The 452-nt window shown below is 60.2% G+C and overlaps 1 protein-coding gene across 1 annotated transcript in view; it reads right to left on the bottom strand.

The window, feature by feature from the left end:
• Nucleotides 1-452, bottom strand: part of LOC119581839 — a 3,889-nt gene that overhangs the window by 1,921 nt on the left and 1,516 nt on the right. Inside the window, exon 2 of the mRNA XM_037929978.1 lies at nucleotides 3-175. Within this exon, the coding sequence (XP_037785906.1) occupies nucleotides 3-168 (166 nt within the window). The 5' untranslated portion in view covers nucleotides 169-175. The remainder of the gene's footprint in view (nucleotides 1-2; nucleotides 176-452) is intronic.

The raw sequence follows: 452 nt of genomic DNA, 5'->3' as shown, positions 1-452 counted from the left end.
TGTGTTCTTGTAGAGCGTCTGCACGTACTGTGGGCGTGCTCCCTCCGTGGGCGGCTTGGTCCTCTCGGGCGTGCCACTCACGCGCGTGGGAGACACCTCGGCCCCGCCCATCACGCCCACCAAACCCACGAGCACGAGCACCACGCCCACTGCCATCTGTTCACCCATGGCGACTCTGTGTGTGGGGGGGGGAGAGGTGTCATTACGGGAGAACGAGACGGAGGAGAGGAATGAGAGGGAGGGGAAAGATGGGAGAGGGAATGAGAGGGAGGGGAAAGATGGGAGAGGGAATGAGAGGGAGGGGAAAGATGGGAAAGGGAATGAGAGGGAGGGGAAAGATGGGAGAGGAATGAGAGGGAGGGGAAAGATAGGAGAGGGAATGAGAGGGAGGGGAAAGATAGGAGAGGGAATGAGAGGGAGGGGAAAGATAGGAGAGGGAATGAGAGGGAGGG

The sequence above is a fragment of the Penaeus monodon genome, chromosome 15 (genome assembly GCF_015228065.2).
Source record: "Penaeus monodon isolate SGIC_2016 chromosome 15, NSTDA_Pmon_1, whole genome shotgun sequence".
Classification (NCBI taxonomy): Eukaryota; Metazoa; Arthropoda; class Malacostraca; order Decapoda; family Penaeidae; genus Penaeus; species Penaeus monodon.
The sequence above is the reverse complement of the archived record's forward strand: the minus strand, read 5'-3'. Positions and strand labels throughout refer to the sequence as shown.